The sequence below is a fragment of the Anopheles maculipalpis genome, chromosome 3RL (assembly GCF_943734695.1).
Source record: "Anopheles maculipalpis chromosome 3RL, idAnoMacuDA_375_x, whole genome shotgun sequence".
In the NCBI taxonomy this organism is placed as follows: domain Eukaryota; kingdom Metazoa; phylum Arthropoda; class Insecta; order Diptera; family Culicidae; genus Anopheles; species Anopheles maculipalpis.
In genome coordinates this window covers 57,802,380-57,822,032 of record NC_064872.1, presented here as the reverse complement: position 1 = coordinate 57,822,032, position 19,653 = coordinate 57,802,380, and the positions used below count along the sequence as shown (strand labels likewise).

Genomic DNA, 19,653 nt, shown 5'->3' with positions numbered 1-19,653 from the left:
ACGAGATTGTCACAGCATAAATGTTGACATATTAGCACTGCAATATTTCGAGTGCTAGGAGGCATGCTTATAAGTGAACAAACCAGTTGTCAAATAAAATAATTCATTGATTCATCAAGGTCGAACCACCACTGCAAGACTTAATATAGAGCTACTGTGCTGTTAGAGACAGAGCTATTTTTCGATGGAGGAGATTATTTTAGTTACAACTTCCTAGTTAGATTTTCCTGGAAGATGTTTGGTGGCTGGCCAACCGAAAGATGAGCATATCTTAGGTAGTCTATGAGCCCAGTTTTTATTCCGTGCACATTAATTTCCATCATGCACAAAAATAGAATTTTTTCATAGCAGAATCATGTATATTTACCATTTTCCGACTGATGCAAAAATAGCCGGCATGAGAACATAATTTTTCCAGCAAAAACCAAACCACCACCACCACCACCACCATGCAACAAAAGAATTATAAATTTTACGTAGCATCTTTGTCTTTTGATTTCTGAAAAAGAAGTACAGAAATTGCCATCATCATCACCATCAAATTTACACTACAATTTTAAATTCAGTAGATTTGCATTCAGTAGAAGCTAAAGTAGATTTACCACAAACTACACTAAAGTATGCCCACCAACACAAACATTTTTCGTTGCATCTTAATTCAGCTTAGAGTGTAAGAATAAAATAAACGCCATTAGTGTCAGGGCGTGAATATGGAGAAGCTTGTAATCTTGAATAATTTATTATCTGTAGCAGGAAGCTTAAAAGAAACACTTTATTTGTAAGTGACGAATCGTCCGAACAGTTCTTTTGCGCCTCACCTTTCACACAAATGCAATTCAATGTTGCATTTGAGCGACTTTTTCATGATCTTAATGATCTCTCTTTCCCCGAAACTGATATTCCTTTGTATAATGGGATGCTCCACCCGCAAACACGTCCAATAACTCGATACCACATTTAATGATCACTAGCGGAACTCCTCTTAACATCTCCGATGCTGCTGGCAATTAGGAGTGGATTTGAAATTTTGTTTGCTTGTTTAGTGCTTTGAATGTGAATTGTACCCGGCGAAATGCCAGCTGGTCATGAAACTGGTCCGAACCACGGACCGCTGCTAATAATAAAACGCAAACTCTCAAGAACCACGAGAAGAGAAAATAAATACTAACGAAAAAAAAAATCACAAACCCCCACGATGCCATTCTCTGGCGAAACGTCAATGACCGTCGTTCAGACTGAATTAGGATGGTCTCGGTCCACCTTTCGAACCGAATCGAAAAAAAAGACACGATAACATCTTGCGCACACCAACGCCCAACGGAAGAATTTTGAATTTATTTTGCTTTCCGATTTCAGCACATCCAGCTGGTCATGTGATGGCTCTACTTTCAATGCTTGTCTGAGCGGGCTGAGCCAAACCAAAAATAAAAAAGTTCCTTATTTAAAACTCCCCAAAATTCTACTTTAATATTCCGGTACGAACCTGGCTGTGTGTATCTTAGATGCTCCACTGATACAGCAGCGAAAAAGAAGTGTCATTTTAACCTAACCCTTGCTCGCTCTCGCTCGTGCCCTCGTGTTTCGAAGGGAATCCCAAAAACCGGATCCAACACAAAGCCGGCAGGAGCCAAAACTAATAAAACACAATCTGAAGAACAACAAGAAGCATCCGATTGTAAATTTAGATAACTTGTTGGCGGGATGTTATATCCCTCGGGGACCCATCCGGAGGACTTGGAAAAGCTCTGGGATTATTTTTGATGTACGCGTTTGCGATTTAAAACCTTGAAAGAGGAAATTTAGAACGATTCAAGCCAACTGCACCCATAAACGACCGCACTGTACCAGAATTAGTATGTAAGTTGACACCGCTCGGCGAAAAACCCACGCTATCATGCGATCTCTCGATCGTAGCCGATACTCTTCGCTGCGGCTAAAAGCTGCTTCTAACATTGTTTCTATGGATTTCGCTTCAATCTGTCACAGGCTGCCTCGTTTTGGTGTTTGCTCACACGTTCCACTACCTCACTGTCAGATTCACTTTCGAGATCAAGTTTTCATCGATATCGCACGTATGCAGCTTGTAGCAACGGATGCCAAGTGGATGAAGTTGCGAGGCAAATGTGAGGTTAGGTGTTTTGATCGACAGAAGAAGATCATGATCATGATTTGTTTTCGCCTTCCTACGCCCTTTACCCTACTCTCCTCCTACCCCCCTCTCATAAATGTGGGAATAATACTAATCTGCCGGAGACAAAACCTCATTTGCTATGACAGAACGTGCTGAACGATGGCGCTCATTAGGACGCGATCGCTAATAATCCATAACGTCAAGGCTTCCCAAGCCTTTGCTGTCCATTGAACTAGTGCAACCCTAAATCCCCCTTGCACTAGGGCGATTCGATCGCGCATCGTGCGAACAGCATCCGAACAGCATCCGACGACGCCTCACGCAGCTCATCCCCAACGCTCGGGTGAGGTTCGGTTTTACATAACGCACATACACACACGCCCGACGACGCGAATCGGACGCGAAACCGCAAAAGGAAAGGATGTTCTCCCATCCGGACGAATGGTAGGACAGGTTCTGTGCTTATCCGGCACCACCGTCCGACGCATTCGGTATAAAGCTGAACGTTCTGATGCGAATTAGTGGCAGTACGGTGTGAGAAGTGACAAAGCGGAGATAAAGTTTTCAAGTTGGCCCCAGTGACGTTTACGAGTGGCGTATAAATTCGTGAAAAGAACTTTAAACTCATTCTAGTGTATGAGATTTGGGTAGAAGAGACTTTAGTGGAAGTGGTATTGCTTTTTTGTGTGTGGCTGTGAGTGGTTTTTCACCGGTGCAATGATGCGATTGCTAATGATTGCAGTGAGTTTGGCGCTTCTGCATGCGCACGTGGAAGCTAATCCACGGTTTAACGGATATACGTACAACACGCCAGAATTCACCGGGTACCACTATACAACACCGTCGTGTGGTTTGCCGCCACCATGCACGGACACTACGACAGTGTTCACTCCAACCACCATTACCAAGACGGCTACGTCTGTCGTCACCGACTACATACCAACGACGTTCATCTCCACCAGCCGTTCTACCGTCTTCAGTACGGATGTGGTTACGGAAACTAAAACGTTGCCACCTAGAACGTCCACCAAAACCTCTACCCTTACCAGCACCGTTACCTCCCGCTCAACGGAAACGACTACACTCACAGAAACGGAAACGGAAACCAAAACCAACACCGTCACCCGTACCCAATCGATCACCAAGACGATCCCAACGACCATTACCCGTACCCTGACCACAACAGAGCCTCCAGTCACCGAGACGGCAACGAAAACGGAAAGATTAACGTCCACCCGTACCAGCACACTCACACGCACCAGCACCGTTACCGACTACCTGGAACCAACGCCAATCTATCTGACCGAAACGAAAACCAGCACCGTCACCAGGACCACACCGATTCCGCAGCTAACTACGATCACTCGAACGCAAACCATACCGTACACCGAAACGGTCACACTGCCCTGCACACCGACGCTAGCCTACCTGCCACCGGCACCTGCAACCTGTCCACCGACTAGAGAGTATCTGCCACCGACGAACGACTATCTGCCACCACCACCGCCACCAGGGGTCGAACCACCGGTAAACTATCTTTCTCCTAAGCAGAAGAAGGATGTTTCCTATCTTTTATCGCGCAAGAGCCTGTTCCAGCTGCTCTAGAGAGAGTGAATGATGCATCCGCGGCATGCAAATACACTGCAAAGGAAATAAAGCCCCATACTCATTACCGAAACTGATCCTGATGGAATTGTTTTGTTTGTATTAGATTACTTATGCACGCTCGATGACACACTACACCTACTGACATTACCATTTTGACAGCGTCTGCTAAGATGTCACAGCACGAGAAATGGGTAACTTGATCCAGTCGTTCAGCAGAAGCAACCTTATCACCATAGTAACCTTTAACCACTGTCAGCTAGCCACCAAGGACAGCCGGTGAAATGTGAACTTAGGCCAAGGTTGTGTGTGCTGAGAAAAAGCTGTTACCCGGTGCTGGAGAATGAAGCGCCAGCTAGATTATACTACTGAGCAGTGGAAAAAAAAAATTGGTGCGTGACGTATTTATTGGTCCAGTTTTGCATCTGAACTAATCGAAATATAATGATAAGAGAACACGCAACTATTATTAGGTGCACACGGCGTATTTTAGACGCCTAAACTGGTAGAATTAGCTTTAGTTTCGTTTTCTTTGTATTGCATTTCGCAACTAACACTATAAAATGCATTCCATAGCGTGGGCATTCCAGTAGATTCAAAGCACTGGTAGCAAGGTCGTCCAATCGGAGTCTAGAGCCATGAGGAACAATCTTCTTGTTATGCAAAATCCGTCTCATCAGCTCCTTATTACACATTAGAGCAGAATTTAATCCTTCTCTGTGTTATGGATCATCATCGGCAACAGGAAAGAAAGAAATAAACACAACAGCAAAAAAAAACTCCAAGAAACATAACCAATTAGTGATCGTTTTGTAGCTGCTTCTTAACCTGGTGTTCGGATTTTCGCTTCATAATTGAACTATCAATAAAAACCTATCGAAGCTTGCCTAGCGCCTCACTGATAAGCGGCACGCCATACCCATTGAGACCAAGATCAAGGTGACGCATCTAGCGTCGCACTAGATTCGATTGGACAGAGGTAATAAAAATTGGGAAATTGGTCTGATTTGAATTTGAATTAGCAATCATACCTAGCGAGCGTCGGAACGGATCCGATGTTGTTCGATGCCGTGTTGGTGGGATCGTTTGATAATGATGTGTGCGAGCACGATTCGTAAAATAATGTTGGCCAAATGAGTCGCCTTGTGGCCGTTGTTTTTGTTGTGTTTACTGCGTGAATAGAAATTTTACAATCCATGCCTACAATATTGGTTCAATACCTTTTTTTCAACGAGCTGTTAAGTTGTGCAGAATTGTCGGGTGTAACCTTCAGGATGCTGAAAAAAATCATGCGATAATCGGTGGCAAGCAGGAAAATAAATTTAAATCTTAATAAAGATTTACGGCGTGATTTTTTGCTGCATTACGATCTTTCATTAATCGATAATCGTAAATAACATTCATAAAAGAGAGTTCAAACGCTACCTTTTTTTTAGCAGCTCATACGTGGGAAAGGTGAATAATTTTGTCACCCAACATTGCGAACTGCACACTGGTAAAAATGGTGAACATTGAACAAATAAGTTGATGGATAATTATGCTACAGTTATGTGTAATTTATATGCATTGACTGTTTCTATATAGCATAACCTGGAACACCAAGGATAAAAACTCCAAACCTAAATTTGAATTTGCTTGCGTTTTCATAAAAATGAGGTCGATTATACGATTGATCTTTTGAACTGAGATATATGTATATGGGAATGAATTGAATGCACTAGAATACATCAGAATTACGGTTGTATTTTTTAAACTGAATTTCACGATTTATTTAATATTGAAGCAGACCAAACCGTCTGCTTGGTTGCTAACCTCTGCTTTGAAACAATTGTAACAGCACGTGCTAGCGGTGCATTCGAATTCCTTCAAAGCAAAGCGCCTAAATGTAGGCAAATCTGTGTCGTACCACCTGTTTCGCGGTTAACATCTGAGATAAAAACGATGAAAAGTATTTATTTTTTCATTAAATTAGATAATATACTACCAGAATTTTTTTACTTTAAATATTACGAAAACTTATGAAAAATATTAACCGCTTTTAAATAACTCGAGATAAGGCAAGGAAAAAGAAGAAAAACCCTTGTGAAATTTGTATTTCCTCAGTATAAAAAGCGTAGACAATAATCATTCATGTAATATGTAATATGTGTAATTAGCAATACGGCCTGGCCGTCCCTTATGAATAATAAACTATTTAACATTAATTAATTAACAAGTTAATTTTTTAAATTGTTTAAAATGATAAATATCGTCCTAGCCCATCCAGGATAACGTGCCCTTACACGGTTTGGAGAAGGAAAGGTCTCTAAACCAGTGTGAATTGTAATCAATCTCTAAATTATTTCTCGGCCAGGTCGTCTCTAATGGCATAAAAAAGGTAAATATATTTCTACAAACAGTGCTTTCGGAAAAAACAAAAATAAACAAATAGAATAAACGGAACACTACTTTCGGGGAAAAAAAACTCACTCAAGAAATGCAAAAACATTCGATACTATTAACATTTATTGAAAAAAATAGATTCCATCGTAGTATAAAGAGAGAAACAGACAGAGAGATAAGGAGTATTACAGGTAATGGCTTTTAGTTCCATAATTTACAACATGCAGGATAGAAATAAAGGCACTACTCCTTCAGAAGGAGCAAGCAAGTGGACAACATACTTAAGGAAAAATAGAAACAAATTAACATTGTGCCAATTAGTAACACGAATCGTCGTGGAACTAGTACAGACATACTAATTGTTAATGGAAATCTAATAATTTACATAACGCTCACATGACAGTTAGGATCGGCTAGGGTTTTTGTTTCTTTTGACCAAAAACTTTTTTAATAACCAAGCATTGGGCCCGGCACAATATGGAGTATTGGTTTGGGTGATAACATTAAAATGTCGATCCGGAGCTGAGCGTCAAACAAGCAGCAACAACAATGTTTCATAATATTAACTGTCCTCTCCTTTATCCTTTTTTATATATTTATAGCTAAGCTAGTACGACATTATTCTCGCAAAAGTTCTTCGATTGCGATCGGATAGATCGGTGAACATTTCGTAGCACAGTTAATGCAAGGAACTGTTCTAATCGGCTCATCGATCGTATCGACCGCGATCGAACGAATTCTGGCAACTTGGAAAATCTGGTTTTGTTTCTTTTAGGTATGTTTGTTTTTTTAAAAGTACATCAATTGTCCTACCTAAAGTCGCGGTGCTGTCGGATCGGTCCATTCTAGACACACTCCGACCAACCATCCTCGACCGTGCACAACTATTTACAGTTTTGTGAGCGAAAGCGCCTTTACAAAATCCTCTTCCTGGCTTCTCTGGCAACAGGAACTTAATGTCCTCGCTATTCTCAACTAGCATAATTTGCAATCCTATATCCGTCTCTTGCCGAACGCTACTGCCGAAGAAATCCATCGATTGAGAGTCGAACGAAACACGTACACAATACGGACACAACAAAATGGACGCACACACTGGCACAGACCGAAAGACCGGACAGACGAGATGGGCAGACAGGAAACACACATCGTAAATAATCTCGCTCACCTAAGTGTTTAGGGGTCGCCCGCCCGTGTCCCTCGTGACTCTTCTTACTCTTGTACTGGCAGCAGCAATTCTCGGACATTCGCGGCAATGCATTAGTGTCTAGCACGGTGTTTGAACTTTCTTTTTCTTTTTCTTCCAGCTAAACAGGAAATTCGTCCATTTACTTCTTAATGTTACTGTAGCCAGAGTTTACCTCCAACCCTCGGTAGTTTTCTGGATAGACGTAGATTGCTTTCCGCTCGGATGCTTGCGCTTGATCGTCCTGCTCTTCGGACGATGTTAGTGCATAGGAACCGGCACCATAGTCCGGGCTGGTTTCGGCCGACGATTTTGTTTCCATCTGCTCCACGATGCCACTGTCCACGATCGGCACCTCGTCGAAGTTTTGCGTTTTGGCGTTCTCTTCGGCCACCTGTACGAAGGCTGCCGATAGTTCACCGCTCAGATGCGTCACACCTTTGGTGGCAATGTCGTACATGAATATCTCTTGCTCATCGTAATCGTTCCTGGAATGGTAAAATAAGTTAAGTTATCAAATTCTCATACACCACAAAATTGCTCCCGAAGAGCTTACCTCGTCACCAGCAGTACCACGCTCTGCAAGTCAACATCCGTTTTGCCCTCGCGGTCCAACCACCGGCGGAAATTTTCTCTCGACGGTTTCTTAATCAGCTGTTTCAACGCCTCACCAGCAATAAACTTGATCTTCTTCGAATCCAGCAGCACATCACGCTCGAACCGTGACTGTTGCTGATCTTGCTGCTCATCCGTCGCATCATCTTCGGCATTGATCAGAAATCCGCTCGAAGTACCGCCCTCTTCGCTACCACTTTCGCCACTCTTACCCGCTGTTGCTGTCGCAGGACCATTATCTACTGGAGCTAGCACAACAACGCTCGCAATCTTACGACCACGCAACTCCACCACATCCGGAATCGGGAACTGTGCACCGTTGATCTTCAGTGGCAGATAACGGTTGAATACCTGATCCGTCGCACCAGACTCATCCTCACCGGTCACATCCACCGACGGCAAAATGGTCGAGTCTTGCTTGATGTAGCGATCAGTCACATTGCGCTGATTGTTCGAATCAAAGCGCACTACCTTCAAATCCACATTCTGTCGCTCCGGCATCGTTACGATCGTTGGTTGATCTTCTTCCACCTGCGGCACTGTTTCACTGCCAGTTTCACTGGTTTGTGCAATCTCGTACCGATCGCGCTCATCACGCTTATCCTTAACATCATAGTTCTTGGTAATGAACTTCTCCGCCAGCTTATCGCCGTTCGGTTTCAGGACGGATAGCACATTGTTCGAGCCGGCCAGCTGAGAGCCACCTCCAGCGTTGAAGAAGTTAGCCAAATGCTCTGGCGGAAGGTTCTCCAGTGCCGTCTCACCGATCTTGTCGTAGTCCAGCACGCTAATGTCAGCATTCTCCAGAATTCCCGACGACAGCAGCTGCTCCCTCAGATCATCCGGTACCTCATCGGGCAGTTCGAATAGAGCTTTCTGTTTCTTCTCATTGGCGGCCGCTTCTTCGGCGGCAGAACGTGGCGTAGTGGTAGTGGTTGTGGTGGTTGGTGGACGAGTCGCTCGGTACGGTGTCGTGGTTGGCGATGGCGGAGCTGTATAGCGTCCAACGGTGGTGCGTGGTGTGGTGGAGAATGTTGGCGAATAGGTAGTACGGGTTGTGCCTACAGTCGAGGGTGTACTGCTTGGGCCCTGAGCTGTTGGAGCTTCTCCTTGGAAGTTGGAATTGAAGCGAGGATCTACGCGATAGTTGATCGGCTCCGAGTTCGGAATGATCTGTGCTGCCTGCTGGCTGACGTACTTCTGAGGCGTCGGCAGCGGTCCAATGTTCGACACTAGCGGACCAATGTTTTTGTTCTGCACAGTTTCAATAGTTGGTTCGATTGAGTGGCTGATCAGTTCCTGTGCGGGTTGAATGTTATAGAACGGTGGACGATTCGATGGATCGTTACCTGCCGCAGTCAGACGCAGTCCCGACGTTGGTCCATTAACTGTCTCCGTGATGTGTTTCTCGTACTTCGACACCGAAGGTACCAGCTCTCCGCCGGCCGGTAGGACATGCTTCAGATTAGCTAGATGCTCGTTTTCGGAAAAGCTCGAATGGGAAACTCCCTTCAGCTGATCTGGTGCACGGGTCGGTCCTAGATTCGGAGCTGCCTGCTGCACAAGCCCACCCTGCACTGGACGTGGCACATCGAAGAAGTTCGTTCGGACATCTACATTCGGCCGTTCATTCTGGGGCTGGAATGTTGGGTTTTGTTGCGCCAGCGACTGTGGCCGAGGTGGCAGGAAGGGAGGCTGTTGAAGGTTCGACGGTGGTGGTGGTGGTGGCTTACGGAACTGTTGCTGTTGTTGCTGTTGTACTTGGGGTTGTGGTACCGATTGTGGCTGCTGTTTGTAGAAGTTGTTGAAGGGCTGATTAAACTGCGGTTGTGGTTTCGGCTGTGGCTGTGGTGCCTGTGCCTGTAGCTGCTGGGTTGAGTACTGCTGTCTTAGTGGTGGTTGCTGGTTAATGTTGTGAAGCGGGATCGGAATGGGTTTCGGTTGCTGATACTCTTGACGCTGGAATTGAGGTTGTTGTTGCGGCGGAGATGGCTGAGGCTGCTGTGGCTGAGGTTGGTAGAAATTCTGCTGTTGCTGCTGCTGCTGCTGTGGCGGAGGGAATCGAACTTGCTGTGGACGTGGCTGTGGAACTGGCGCAGGCTGGTTGAAGTACTGTGGCTGTGGTTGTTGCTGCGGTTGCTGTTGGAATTGTCCACGGAATTGGAATTGCTGCTGAGAGTGTTGTTGCTGTGGTTGCACCTGCTGATATACGACACGTGGTTGCTGAGGCTGCGGTTGTGGTTGCGGTGGAGGCTGGAAGTGCTGCTGCTGCTGGAAATGTTGCTGATGTTGCTGGTGTTGCTGATGTTGTTGATACTGAGGTTGGGGTTGTGGTGGTGGCGGTGGAGGTGGTGGAGGCTGAGCACGGTAGGGTTGGGGTGTAGCCGGAGCAAATCGTTGACCGAAGTTCTGGGGTTCCTGATGTTGCTGAACAAGTGGCTGAGCTTGTGGTGGTGGTGGCTGATGATGGTACTGATGCTGCGGCACGGGGGCATTGAACTGGTGATGGTACTGCTGAGGTCCATGCTGTTGTGGCTGGGGCTGTGGCTGTTGCTGATAGTGCTGTCGCACCGAGCGATCATGATGCTGCTGTACAAACTGCTGATGCTGCTGGTAGAACACATCCGACTTGGAACGCTGGTCAACTAGATGCTGTGGCAGTGCGACAATCGGTTGTGCTACCGACTCACTTTCCGTCTCGGACAGCTGGTGGCCAGATTGATGCTTATCTTCCACACCGAACGAGATACGAATTCCGCTGTTGCTGTGGTACTTCTCCGAGTCTGGATTAATAACAGCACGAAGCGTTGTTGTCTTCAACGGTGGGCTAGGCGTCACAATGATCGGTTCCTGCGACAAATCTTCCTCCTCTTCACTCTCGTCCGGAATGGGCTTAATAGCGGGCAATGGATCATCCAGCACGAGTTGACCATTCTTCTCGTCCTTGTGATACTTCACGTAGAATACCTGCACCTCTTCCTTCTTCTTCTTCTGCTTCGGCAGTATCGTCTGAGCATCGAGGGGCAGCGAATCGTTGCTTTCCTTGATGATAATCTCAATGATCGGCTCCGGAGGTTCGATGTAGTGCGGGTGCACTACCGGCGGAAGTGACTGGAAGTTACCGATACTGTTGGAACTATCCGCATCAAATCCTGCAATCGGAAAAGATGTTTTTAAATGTTATTTAAGAGGATTCCGAAGTTCCAGAGTATTCACTACATACCTTGATAAGCGCCTACGGGACCTGGACCTGACGGACCAGAATGATGATGCTGGTAAGAGTACTGCGGTTGAATATAGTTGCTCTGGTAGTGATTATACTGTCCCGGATCTTGGTACGCGTGTGACACGCGACGCTGGACTGTGTGTGATGGTACGCTATGGTACCGGTTGTAGTTGTCATAGTTTCCAAACTCCAGCGTCCGCTTGCCTCGAGCCTCTCGATCGCTGCCAGGTTGCTTCTTCTCCGTTGGCGAGGGCTTTTTCGTCGACACCGTCGTCGGAGTTGATGCTGCTTTCGTTGTCGTTTGCTTCGTCTTCGTCGTTGCCGACGATGTGTCGGTGGGGCTTGTTACATTCTTTGACTCCACGTACCCATGGAGGACCACCAGGGCGGCGATCGCCTGCAAAGCAGAAAGAACGAAACAAAGAGACCAATTAGCAAGGCAATTCGCAAAAACGTCTGTACAACGGCAAAAGGTATTTCAAAAACTGAGTAATTAAAATAGAAAAAAGGTAATTGCAAAACAAAAACGACTTTTAATCGATTGACGTTTAACTTATTCATGGAGGAGATAAATCCTAAATATCTCTAACTCAAGCACACTCTACCAAAATGGAGACTTAAGCTAGACAGACATTACAAATTTTTTTAGCATTAATATTTCTCTCGTTTATGTATTACACTCTGTGATTTAACGTCTAAAATATCGCTTCGTAACGCTATCGGAGTCCGGTGATTAGAAGATAAGTAAAATTATTTTCTCACACGTTAATGCATAACTCCACTGGACCGCCCTGTTATCGGATGACTTTCACTTTCCCATCTGTTGGTTTTCAACAGGAAAATGCGGTACAGAACATGACGAAGAATCCTGCACATTTTCTATCCAATAACCCTTCATTTACGGATGAAGGCATAATAGTGTCTATCCCCTATCAGAACGATCGTTCTCGTACGCGAAGATGCGCCAGCTGGACGGACACCGGGCCCATCCCCAGGTGTGTTCTGTTCACCACTTTCCATTTCACGCCCCTTCCGTAACCATTAATCATCCTTGGCCGGTGAAAAGCCTTCCTAACATGGGCGCCACTTAAAAGTACCACCAGCACACCACTCTCGCGCCATTTCTTATCCTCCTTTACGCTCGCCAACAAATGACGACAATAATGTCCAATTAAAAATGAGTTAAACTTTTTAAACGATCCAATGATGAGTCTGTGGCTTGGTACATTCCGCAGGCCAGCAGGTAACATCAAGCAGCACGCGGACGGTGCTATACAATGCGACACCTTACACCGAAAGGGAGCGCTAACAAAAGCACCTTTTGCCACAGTATTGTGTCCGCGATAGCTATCTTTCACTTGGTTGGTTTTTTTTTTTGGTTTTTGTAGAGGAAAAAATCGTGAAACAAACTCACAATCGACGGCCCGAGGGGTGGAACATGTTATGCGGACTGTCTCGATAAGCTCATCTGCGGCTGGCCAATGTTAGAGCCGCGTGGCCAAGCGCAACAAGCTGCACGCATAGCTGTTGTAGGATAAGAGCAACCCGTAATGGATAATTATATACAAACCCCGCTCAACAACGAATTGTTCCAAAGCGAGTGTCGGCACAGTGTATGTACGTGTGGTGTTTATGAATAGTTTTTGCCGAGCTTTGAGTTGTCTTTAAATTGTAGTTACAGTTTTGCTCATCAAACAGTGCGCATCTGCCATGCTGCTCGCTGTATACCTTTCATTTCTAGTTTCGGTATTTATGGTAGCCACAAAATCGCCCCAATAGCTTGCAAACATTTTTCCCACACGCATTGCGATTGGGGTTTAGTATGTTTTTACCCATTGACCACACAGACGATCATGATCATGCTGATGATCGCAACAAACGCGTGACGAAGCTGCACGCGATCAACCGAAGATGGTACTGATCTTTCACCTCTTTAAGGGAAAAAGGAAGTATGTGTGTGTGTGCCACCAACCACAAAAACACGGCCACGAAATGGGGGTCATCACTTAGCCGAAAACAGAGTGATCTTACCTGCTTGTTAGGAGCTTCAAACGTGCTTCACCCACTAGCACACTCGCTGATGAATGTTGTAGCGAATGTTGATTTTAGTCACGCTTTATTTAGTGAACAGTGTGACGTGCTGTTGAACATCAATTAATCGCCCAGTGGGTTTTGACGCGAGTGTACACTGTTGACATGGTTGATGAAGACGCAGCATTGTGTTTATGCTAAAGACATTATGATTGCGAAGAAGCTTATTAAGCATTTCGATAGAAATCCTAATTCAACTTTGAATTAAAAAGACATTATTAAAGACACCAATTAAAGAACCTAGTGTGTAATGAAGCACCAACCAAGCACCAACAAAAATTAAGAATATCTTAGATCCGTTCATAACGTTCAACAACGAAAGAATGATCGTTAATCACACATAACTCTATTTTCTATCCGACAGTGAAAGACATCCATTGATGAATAGACAAAGTAATGACACCAGGGCACAACCGAAAATTTCTTGTCCGAGGGAATTGTCCCTGTCGCTACACGCGTCTTCCATCCCGTTTCTTCTGCTGTGAACGTACGATTTCACAGCTGGTGGATCCATAAAATGCTAGACAGAATGTTTACCGCTTCACACGATGCTCTCTCATGGACCACCATCGATTGGACATGGACACATAATCCAGTGTTACGATCGCAGAGATCGCTTCCACATCGATTTATTTCACCACTGTAGCAGCTATGGCAAACAGCAATTTTGTACAACATTCTGGACAACGTTTTTACATCACACGGTTCAATAAATCATACGGTCAGGCATTCGCGGTGGCCCAGCACAGCAGTCCCACCGGCACAGCGTTTTCTGGTAGCCATAACTTTGGATAATCATTCCACCATCCTGGGTTGTCAGGTTTGGAACGCTTCTTCGCATCTTTGGCTAACGTTCGAATCTCCAATCGCCAGCGGTACGAACGGGGTGTCGAAAGAGAAAGTCGTCGTCTTCATTTGAGGTGTTTGTTGTTGTGGCCATGCTTTATTATTTCTTCTTGTTGTTTTTTTTTCTTTCGATTTCTTAACTTGCCCTTCGGGAACCTGCGGAAGCTAACAGGTTCAAGTGACGGGGCCTGGTGATGTCCCATCGAATCGAAACATGAAACGTCAACCGTATCAGAACGAATGCCTCCTCTTTGGTAACTCTCAAACAGTGAAATAATTCTGTAAATTTACTGTGCTACAACCATTTTCGGTGAGATGATAATTTTCTTACATCCCACCAATAGGATTTAATTACAGCTAGTGGACGATGTAAGCCCTTTTTACAACCAAGAACCCTCTCGCCGAAAGCACCAAAAATACGGTTCGTTGGAAACTTACAAACTAAATCCTGTTTTCTAAGCGTGTTGTAAAATCCGAGGGAAGAACAATATCATAAAATTGATAGAATTTTAATGAACCGAGAACATCGGTTTAAACCTCATTTTCGTTTCAGCCACCGTCGTCGTCACATCAAAGCCTTCCAATGTGTCAATTGTGACGCTACTTTGGGTCGCGGTGGATCAATGTTGCTTCGGAGGGTAGTGTGGTCATTATGTCTTATTTGTTTGTCCCTTCGGTGTTGTCGTCGTCGAGAGCATGAGTTGTTAAATGCACGAGCAGTGTTTAATAAGCTTTCCTAATTTCAGGGAAAAGGGATTGGAAAACATTAGGGCCCATCATCCGAAACGCTTTACAATCCGTGTAATGACATAAAGCAACATGTAGTAGTCAATAAATTGTTCCACTAATTTACGAGCCATCCGTGTCATAAAAATGAGTCATAAATCGGATGATTTTCCTCGACAAATGTGTTATGCGTTGTCAATTAAAATATTGTCTTAGTCTCTCAATTTGTTTCATTTTTCAAGTATTTGATAAAGTCCAAGAGCTACCTTTTTCATCCAAAAAACCAAGCTAATTTCGTTTCAAACAACCGACGTTCAGTAAACCTCCCAATGGTGATGGGAGACGAATGAAATAATCATTACGCAAAGCAAAATAAAGAAAAAGGCTCTCGGTGCCACAGGTGACTGAATTCGCTCTTTGCACGGAAAACACACTGAATGAAGAAAAAAAAAACAGCAAATCATCATTCCGAATTAAACGAAGCACAACGGGCCGATAAGCGCGAATCACCGAGATTATCGCAACCGGAGGATCACCTTCTAGTGCCTTTAGCTTATAAGCGAGTGAGGTTTAGTGCAAGGAGGAAGCAGTCTTCTTCTTTTTTGGCACCGACTCCCAAGCTCCAACAGGTGCGCGGTTAATCGCAATTGAAGTCTTGCGTTCACGCCGCTCATCCATCCATCAATATTTATTCGCGTACCGAGGGTAAAGGGGCTAAGCTTGGCAAGGAAGCATCGCAAAGCCTCGATCCAAATGGAAAGTGATGTTAAGTAATGCTCCACGGAGGGTAAAGTGTGCGCGCGATGAACGAACACGGTGCATTACTGACCCACTAGCCCTTGCCCGGGATAATGCTGGCTGCGGCAAACCTTCCATCCATCAATTTAAGCGATTCGCAAATCATTACGTACTACCGCTTCTCGCCGGACTAAAGCGAGTGGCAATGGGTTAGCGTCGGTTTTACTTCACTTGTAGAGCTCCACCAAGAAGATAACAGTGCTTACACTACGCCACACTGTAACAACATAATTAACATCGGGAAGGTTTTTCGATAGAGCCCTGGCAAAGAAAGGAAGGCGTTCGCTCGTACACCCAGGAAGCAAATACCGAATCGAAAGGGGTTGCTTTTTTGAAGATTTTTGTTTTAGATTTCTCCCTTCAAAAGCTAATCCCACGTAGACGCGGTACCCGAGCCCTTGCTCCATCGGTTGTCACATTAGGACAAGCGTTTTCGTTGCCCTTTCCGCGTGTCGATCGTAATGTGTCACTTTATCACCAATCAATCGACACATGTTTTGTTTGCTTCTTTTTTTTCTTGGTGATGAATTTGAAAGGAAGGAAACAACGCCACGTGGGAACGGTGCTGGATTAAAGGAAGCGAACGACCGCACCGAGCGCTAGACGACGAACCCAGTCAATCATCGTTCGAACTCAAATCGTAAAATGATCGTTAGCAGTCGATCATGCACCGCCTTAGCATTGCATGATGCTGCTATTGTCGAGGGGGGAAACAAAAAGGGGAGGAAAAGAAATTCCACACACTGTGTTCCAACTACGTTTTCGATTGTGTCACCCTTCCTCGGTTTCGTTTCGGGGATCTTCCTCGAAAAATAGATGGAACGAAAAAAAAACCAGGCAGAAACAGTCGGTACCAACTTTCACTTATTTATTCGCCGCCGGGTTTCCCGAAAAAGCACCTACCCTACAACGGAATCACGGTCAACGGGAAGGGCGAAGACGTAGAAACAGACCAGATAACACACCAGCACACACACACATATGTAAGAAGGAAAAAAAAATGTCGTTTCCATCTATTTCCGTGTCCTCGACCGAAAAGGCCAATCCCGAACCGGTAACCGGTGGGAGCGTATGGTTCATAAAGTTAGTTCATCTGATTTGAATTTTACTATCCCACACAGCGTGCGCGTGCGATCGGTATACGCTTTGCTGGCCCTAACAGGGTGGAAAACCTAATCAGCGCAGGTCGCATTCCGGCGACGTTCCGGATTGAGTTTGCGGTTTTCGAAGAGGTGTATGACGCGACGCTACGATGGTTCTTCTCGAATGGGAATGTGTGTTATCTCGCTATCCGCAAAATAAAGGGAAAGTTCCTCGTCCAACAGCTTTAACCTCGAGTGTGAGTTGGCAGGAGCTTAGCAGGAATCGGAATAGGGGCCCTTATCAATGTGTTTCATCAAGCCGCCACTTGCCACCCAGCTAGAGCTGGTTGGTACGAAACAACCTTTTTAGCTGTCGGTTTTGGAAGGAAGCGATTGGGGAGAGCCGAAAAGTGCATAATAAAATTAGCATCGGTTCGTTGTTTGATGACCATTTTCTGGAGGGGAGGGGGGGGGGGGTGCTTCAGTCCCGATTCCTTTAACCGGGATAGATAAGGTAGGAGAAAAGTGGAATTTATATCTCTTCTTTTGAGCCCACGTTCGTTGGACACAACTTCATTAGGATATCTTTAATACGATTACCAATGAGAATTGATTTCGAAAAACACTTTCAGTTTTAGTTCTTCCTATCATCGATTGTAGTATTTTCAGAGTGGAAAAACGGAAAAAAGATTCAAACCGATCACTATTAAATCATACCCAAGTGACTCATAAATTACGTAGTACGAGCTAATTGATGATTCACCAATTGTTTCTTTCCATTTTGCACGGGCAACAATCTGCACGTAGCTCCCGGCGGGGACGTTCCCTGCAGGGAAGACAGTTTTTTGCTTTTTATTATCAGCCACTGTCTTTATGATGGGCCAATATTCATCACCCAAACGCTTCGAAGTGAAAGGCTGCAGCTCTTAGCAGGGTGCACGTGAGTCTTGTACTGATGAGGTGTACTCGATCGCGCGCTTGTACCGTTTAAACGATCGATACTCGCGGTACAACACAAACCGTTACGCAAAAATACTTTTGTGAGAGAGTAATTTTTGTGAGTGTGTGAATAAATAATCGTATTAACGTAGCCGGGACATTGGACGCGGATCGGATGTGGTAACGCGCGCGTGTGTGTGTGTGGAAATGTTCAATTAAAATGCACATCAGCTGTGTCAGCGCATCGTACACTTTGTTTTCGGGGGATTTTTTTTCCCGTGCTGTTATTATGCTCTTCCTCGCTTAGATGAAGCACCACCAGACGTGCATGCTTTTAACCTTTGATTGCAACACACACAGCGGCGGCCACAAACCAAGCAAGCGCGCAATCAGCAAATCGGTACATTGCTGCTGACGCGGCAGACATCGAGTAGCAAAAAAATAACTTTATATATACCGAAACAAAATGCAAACCGAAGGGTGAATAAAGCCGTAGAAAGGCGTACACACACATACACTCGTGTACACTATCTGGCCTGAGGCAGTACTTTCCTTTGACCGTATCATATGACTCCCGTACGCTTGTGTACGCACACACAAACAGTCCCGCCAGGAACAAGGCACGAACCGGCGGGTCCGGTTTTGATGAAATCGAAAGACTGCAACAAGCGACGAACCCTCTTTCCCGATCAGCCGATGGATGAGATGAAGGTTAGGCGCGCCATTTGTAAGGGTTTGAGGGTTGAGGGCGGAGGAACGCAGAGCGAGCAGGAACATGATCCGGAACTTGCTTTGCCTCCCTCGTTGTCCCTCGAATCCCCCACTCCTCCCCCCTCGCGCTTACAAGGTCTATCGAGACATTTTATCATCCTTCCGAAGAAAGTGCCTTTGCTTCCGAAACAGACACACACGCCTCTGCAATCGTGCCAACCTTACAGCATCAAATGAGAGAGAAGTGCAAATGAAAGAGCAACAAGCATCAGATGGATCGGTTTTGGAATCGGATCAAAAGCGAGATAAGAGCCGCCCGGATCGAAGATTCATTCCGATTCAGATTCGTGGAGGTCGTGAAGGTAAGATAGGAAAGGCGTACAGCGATAGTGCGGCATATTCCTCAGGTTTGATAAAAACCAACCAGTCCAGTCGAACCCGTTTAGCCGTGCTGCCAACGCAATGGGATGGGTCGGGGATGGCATGAAAGTCTGAAAGTCTCCGGTGACGGCTCACGGTGGCGGTGAAAGACACTTACACTTTCATTCGTAACACTATTCACGCCAACCTCGGAATGTTGTCCTTTGGCGTGCATGGTCCTTTGCCACCAGCAGCAAGGCGCCTCAACCTTCAATCTCATTCACAACCCTTTTAAAGGAGAAGCGATGGTGTGCCAATGTAAGGAGGAAGAGCTGGTTGCTTCTAGCGGCGGCAAACTGGGAGACATTGGCTTACAAAAAAAACGAGACAGAAAAACCCGCTACATTCAGTAACTTCACCTTCACGCGAATAGACTGCCGTAACTCCGGTTGGGAGAGGAAACCTTTCTCCTTCGCTCAAGGATGCAACGATAGTGGAATGCTGTTCACTGTTGCAGCTGCAGCGAAAGAAATTGCATTACCACGCTTGCATAACACATCCATCATCAGCAGTGAGAAAGTGGCTCGATATAAGGAAGATGACTACGTGAAATATGTCCGCGAAAGAAGTCTTTCGGAACGTGTCCGCGCACCGTCTTTGGATGGTTTCGATGGCTGGGAAGGTTTGACCACAACTATCGTACGGTCTATTAGCATGCAAATGAAAGGAAACTTTTTCCCGCTTAGGTTCTTCTGTCTTGCTGTCCAGACCACCCCACACACACATACACACATTCCCGAGATTGTTATCGAGAAACCGGGTCCATTCGAAGGCCACACTTAGGGAGAACAGATAAAATGAATGACCTCCTGTAGATCTCTTCCGAAATTGGCAATGGAAGGAATCGTCCGCCGGTTGCGCGTGGGTAAGAAAAGGGCCGTGGGTCTGCTAGGAA

The 19,653-nt window shown here is 45.4% G+C and overlaps 3 protein-coding genes across 4 annotated transcripts in view; 1 reads left to right on the top strand and 2 right to left on the bottom strand.

Moving 5' to 3' along the window:
- LOC126562266 (uncharacterized) overlaps positions 1-19,653 on the bottom strand; it is a 472,552-nt gene that overhangs the window by 388,451 nt on the left and 64,448 nt on the right. The gene's annotated exons all lie outside the window — the stretch shown is intronic.
- Positions 2,849-3,736, top strand: LOC126562719 (uncharacterized). The gene has a single exon (XM_050219285.1). It carries the CDS (start codon positions 2,849-2,851, stop codon positions 3,734-3,736), a length of 888 nt encoding a protein of 295 aa, XP_050075242.1.
- Positions 7,447-18,933, bottom strand: LOC126560819 (uncharacterized). The gene is made up of 4 exons (XM_050216769.1): positions 18,877-18,933; positions 11,143-11,542; positions 7,861-11,071; positions 7,447-7,792 (listed from the first exon to the last, which is right to left on the bottom strand). Exons 1-4 carry the CDS (start codon positions 18,931-18,933, stop codon positions 7,447-7,449), a joined length of 4,014 nt encoding a protein of 1,337 aa, XP_050072726.1.